General features: G+C 47.1%; 1 protein-coding gene across 1 annotated transcript in view; it reads right to left on the bottom strand.

Moving 5' to 3' along the window:
• Positions 1 to 858: 858 nt before the first annotated feature.
• Ccdc63 (coiled-coil domain containing 63) overlaps positions 859 to 5,686 on the bottom strand; it is a 35,412-nt gene continuing 30,584 nt past the window's right edge. Inside the window, exons 10-11 of the mRNA XM_005344461.1 lie at positions 1,903 to 2,106; positions 859 to 998 (exon numbers count right to left, since the gene is read on the bottom strand). Of these exons, the coding sequence (XP_005344518.1) occupies positions 859 to 998; positions 1,903 to 2,106 (344 nt within the window). The remainder of the gene's footprint in view (positions 999 to 1,902; positions 2,107 to 5,686) is intronic.

Below are 5,686 nucleotides of genomic sequence, written 5' to 3'. Positions count from 1 at the left end.
AAGGGAGGGAGGGAGGGAGGGAGGAAGGAAGGAAGGAAGGAAGGAAGGAAGGAAGGAAGGAAGGAAGGAAGGAAGGAAGGAAGGAAGGAAAAAAGCAAAAGAAAAAAGTTCCAAAAGCTCAGAAGTCCATGGGCTCAGCAGCAGCTGCATCCAGGGTGGCCAGTGCATCTTTCCATCTGCCCCAAGGCAGCTTTCCTTTAGCTCTGTTTGCTTTGGGGAGGGGCTTGGTACAGCACAGCCTGGCACACACCTTTAATCCCAGCACTCAGGAGGCAGAGGCAGGAGGATCTCTGAGTTCCAGATTTAGACTGGATAATCCCAGGACTCAGGAGGATCTCTGTGAGTTTCAGACTTATACAGGATTAAATAATGAGTTTCAGGCCAGCCTGGGCTACATAATGAGAGCCTGTGTCAAAAAAAAAAAAAAAAAAAAAAAACAAGGAAAGCCAACTTCAAGAGACTCGCTGGGATCAGGCATGGTGACCGCCTTGTCTGAGAGAGAAGAAACCCCACAGTCCCATCCCCAGGGTCAAATCCAGCCGTGTAATCGATGAAGTCCCTATGGGCCCCTTGCAGGAAGCTGGAGTTCAAAGGGTGGGTCCTGGAGGGTCAGAGCCCCCAAACTCTGACTCTCCATACCCCACCTGTGGTCCTGTGAGCATCCCTCAGGGACACCCATTCTTCCAGGAGCACTGAACCTGGAGCCCCAGATTTTGAGTGCCATTCTGCTCTGTCCCCCACCCCACATAAGGTTGGTTTCCAGCCCTCAGAGCTCCTTAGCACAGCACATGCAAAGGCCCTGGGGCTCAGGAAGAAAACATTTATTATCTCTGGGTGTGGAACACAGCCACCTGCAGCTCAGCCTACCACCTTCTTCTTGGGCCTCAGTTCATCCCCCTTCTCCGACAGGGTGTCCTGTGGGTCCTTGCCACGGTCCTTGTGAAGGTAGTTCTCCAAGACCAGCTGCCGGAGGCTGCTGTGGTCCAGGGGCTGCTCCACTGCACCCAGGACAGAGCTCTGTGAGGAGCTGGGAGTTGACACCCAGCTCACTTCCTTCCCAGGGACAGTGTCACTCCATGCCGAGCTGGGCATGGTATGGAAAGGCCTGGAGAGCTCCAAGCAGAGATGTGCCCTCAGGGAGTTCCCAAGCAAGAGTGGGAGAACAGCTGGTTTCATAGCAACGACAAAACTGCATGGCACAGCCCACGTTTGATGGCCAAGCTGTCTTACCCAGAGTGACATTTGCTTTAGTGGCTGCATAACGCTCCATTGTTTGTTAAGTTCTGACTTAAGAGTGAATGATGCATATGTGTAGGTGTGCATACATGTGTGTATGTGTATGCTTGAATATGTGTACACACGTGTGTATGTGTATGCTTGAATGTGTGTGCATACATGTGTGTATGTGTATGCTTGAATATGTGTGCACACATGTGTGTATGTGTATGCTTGAATATGTGTGCACACATGTGTGTATGTGTATGCTTGAGAATGTGTGTATGTGTGTGCAAAATGTGTGTGCATGTGTTTGAGAATGTATGTGCGTATGAGTGTATGAGAATAAGTGTGTGTTTATGTTTGTATGTTTGAATGAGTATGTATATGAGAGTGTGTGTGTGTGTGCGCGCACGCGCACGCGCTGGTTCCTTTGCTTGTTTCTGGTTTGGGGCTACAGTGACTATGTTCTGACTTCTGCTCTGACCCCTCAGTTTTCCGTAAAGATATATGCCCATCTGTGTTTTCAAACCAGTGCCACCGTGTGATGATTGCTCACACAGTGGGATGTTACTCAAGGAAGTAACGAGGGAAACTGAGGCTTGGCCCACAGACCCTGTAGGGACTCGGGCTCCTTAAGAGACTCTATCCAGTGGCCCGCCTGGGTGGCAGTGAGAAAGAACTCACCCTCTTCAAGTTTGTCACTGAAGGAGTCTGCCCCAAACACAGGGGGCACAACTTTTGTGGGCTCTGGGTGCTTGAGGAGGGCAGAGCCGCCCCAGAAGGGGTTGACGAAGGGCTGTGGTACATCCACGTCGGGCCCCTCCGCATCCTGCAGGCGCCGGAACGACTCCAGGAGCAGAAGGTCATTGGTCTTCTTCTCGATGATAGCTGGAAGACAACGGGGTCACGGTCACCACGAGTGAAAGCTTCTCAGAAAACATGTTCTGAAGAGGGTTCCCTCAGTGTTGACAATGGGAAGGCCAAAATTCAGCTTTCCACTGTAAACTAAAAATCAAGGTAGCCTGACTCCGGCCGGGCCTTTGTTGATGTCTTTTCTTCTGTCGGGGACACCGATGTGGGTGTTGGGGTTCAAACCCAAGCCCTCTGCAAGAGCAGTACAGGCTCTTAGCCACTGAGCATCTATCTCTCCAGCCCCTGTGGGTTAAGTTTTAAGAATAGAGGGGGCACCATTCACACCAAGCTGCCGTGATCTGAGTTTTCATGTCTGCTCTCTACCCTGAATGTGAAGCCAAACCTGGAAATGCAAAAGGCGGTCAGCCAGCACACGCTACACACCGGGTCCCACTCTCAACGCTTCATTTCCTGCTTCCGATCAGGATTTTTGTTTTTTTCTTGTCTTATTGCCTCAGCAAGGGTTACTATATGGCACTAGACAAGCTCAATGGAGCCCCATGCTTGCCTTCTTCCTCATCTTAGAGAAAAAAAGCATAAGGCTCAAATACGAAGCGTGTACGTATGTGTGTGTAGCGGCATTTCATCTGTATGTTAATAAATAAAATTTACCTGAAGATCAGAGAGTGAAACAGCCCCACTGGCCGGCCTTGACACACACCTTTAATCCCAGTAGCCACACTGGTTTGACACAGAAGCAGGGCGGTTCAGGCCTTTAATCCCAGCCAAAGAGAGGAGTGTAAAACTGGAGGAGGCGGCTCTCAGTCTGCCTCAGTCTGAGATTCCTGGAAGCAGGATGGCCATTTTCAGACTGAAGTCAAGGAAAGAGCCAGTGGCTGGCTGCTTTGCTTTTTTGGTCTTCAGGTTGAACCCCAATTTCTGTCTCCGAGTTTTTATTAATTGTGCTTTATTTGGTGCCCAACTTTTGGGGCACAAATATACAAAAACAAAACAAATAGCCATTTGCCTGAGGTTTTTTTTTTTTTTGTTTTGTTTTGTTTTTTTTGCCACCAGCCCAGGCCAGAGCTGGGATTGGAATTCCTCTAGGAGCTGGACCCAAACCTAAACACCTGGGTTCAGGAGAAGCTAGCTCTCCCAGCTCCCATCGGCCCCAGTTCAGCTTCCTCTCCTGCCGTGCCCACCCATCCTTGCTGCCACCCCATGGGGCACCACTCTGCGTGTCCGTCCCCCCCCCCACAGCTGCTGTGGTTCCTATGGTTCCTGCGGTCCCGTGGCTTGCCCCCAGCCCCACATGTGTGCATGCAGCTCCCACATGGTTACCGCAGATTCCCCTGACTCCAGCGACCCGTGTGCAACTGCCGCATGGCTGCCCTGACCGCCGTCTCTTTAACAAAATTCCGTTCAGTTTGGTTTTGAGTTCTGCTTAGAAAATCCACAGGTTTTTCTGGCCCACATCATTATTACACCTTTAAAGTCTCAACTAAACCAGGATTTTAACAAAGGTAAGTCATCTGCTAAATATATTGCAAACTGGAAACCACCCCTAAAATAATTGCAGATAATACCCACATCCAAGAATTTAATAACCTTTTTGTTTCTATCATGGATGGAATTCTAGGAGAGGTATATGACCTACCTGGGGTATATACATTCTTAGATGTAGCCGGTGTCAGTTTGATAATTCATATTATAGCTTTTTTAAAAAATTTTTACAGCTTGATTCTTGTTTTGTTTTGTTTCAAGACAAGGTTTCTCTGTAGCTTTGGAGCCTGTCCTGGAACTAGCTCTTGTAGACCAGGCTGGCCTTGAACTCACAGAGATCTGCCTGCCTCTGCCTCCCAGGTGCTGGGGTTAAAGGCGTGCGCCACCACTGCCCACCTCATATCTTTAAAGAAACAACAGCATGAAGAATGGGAAACGTTTCGAGATGATATGGACTTTACAGACTCGTGCTGAGAAGTTGGCTGAGAGGATTCACACCACTGGAAATAAAAACCATAATTTGACAGGCAGAATGCACGCCGTGTCAATGGGTTATGAAACCTTACAGAATGGTACAGAGAGGTAGATTATCTGAAAAGGTTCATTCTGTTGAAACTGATCATCGAAATCTATTAAAAAGTTATGACACGCTGATAGCCAGAACAACCCTCCTGGAAGGCAACCTCCATGCCATCCAAATGATCTCTAAGGATGAGAAGACAGCAGTAATGGAAAAATTTAAAAACTTGGAATCACATGTGCAGAATGAAAAACAGAAATTAATTGATTTGATGAAATCATCAGAAATATTCACAGGTTACAAGGCCCAAGAGAACAAACACTTTAGTGACTTTTTCCAAAGACAAGCTAAAGCTGTACAAATAGGGATAGCAAGTTCAGAAGATGGACAAGTACTCATTAAATCTCTGGCTTTTGAAAATCCTAACTTAATGCAAAAAAGATACTTGGGCCCTTAAAGGTCAGATCGGCACCAGTGGGTGAATAGATCCTACACACAGCCAATAACACTGAGGCTTGGGAAGGAGAAGCAGTTGTTAAAAAAAAAAATTCAGAGTTTCAGTCTCATATCAGGGGCCACCCAGTGTGGGACAGAAGAAAGAGAAAATCTAGGGCCTAAGGTTATCAAAGCTCTGCTTTCAAAAATTTTACTTGTCCACATACCTATTTTCATCTCTATGGCACCTTTCTTTGAATATGTTTATTGAATATGTTCATTCCACTTTGATATAAATAATGTTTAAGTTTTCCACAGTGAACAATAAATTTTCCTACGGTAATGTCTGAAGTCTCCAGGAAGAAGATGGGGCCCCACAACAACGATTCCACCTGCTTCATATGATGCCATTCAGCTGATAGCATCCCTTAAAGATTGGCTTTGGACTATCAACTTCTCAGAACAATTTCAAGATGGCTAGATGAAATGACCCAGCCTCACAGACCCCTCCAGCCAGGACCTGACACAAGCCCTGCACTTTCCCATGATGTATAGGCTACCTCTCCCAGGACTTGACAGTTAACCCAAATTTTTTCTTTCACAATTCCCCTAAAAATACCATCACCCCCAGACAGTAGAAAGTAAATTTAAGAATACAGCACCCTAGCCTGGTCTACAGAGCTAGTTCCAGGACAGGCTACAAAGCCACAGAGAAACCCTGTCTCGGGGGAAAAAAAAAAAACAGCAATAATTTAGGCCGGGCGATGGTGGCGCATGCCTTTAATTCCAGCACTCGGGAGGCAGAGGCAGGCGGATCTCTGTGAGTTCGAGACCAGCCTCCTACAGAGCTAGTTCCAGGACAGGCTCCAAAGCCACAGAGAAACCCTGTCTCAAAAAACCAAAAAAAGAAAAGAAAAAAGAATACAGCACCCAAATTCCCAAGAGGTGAGGTCACATTCCCAAGAAATGGGGCAGGTGGTTTTTAGTTGTTCAATGGATTATGGATATTATAGATAGGATAGAATAAAAGGGTAGATTATTGAATCTACTCTGAAAAGAAAAAGGAAGGATATAGATATGATAAGATAAAAAAGTAGATTATTGCCGGACGATGGTGGCGCACGCCTTTAATCCCAGCACTCGGGAGGCAGAGGCAGG

Source organism: Microtus ochrogaster, chromosome 2 (genome assembly GCF_000317375.1).
Source record: "Microtus ochrogaster isolate Prairie Vole_2 chromosome 2, MicOch1.0, whole genome shotgun sequence".
Taxonomy (NCBI): Eukaryota; Metazoa; Chordata; class Mammalia; order Rodentia; family Cricetidae; genus Microtus; species Microtus ochrogaster.
The sequence above is the reverse complement of the archived record's forward strand: the minus strand, read 5'-3'. Positions and strand labels throughout refer to the sequence as shown.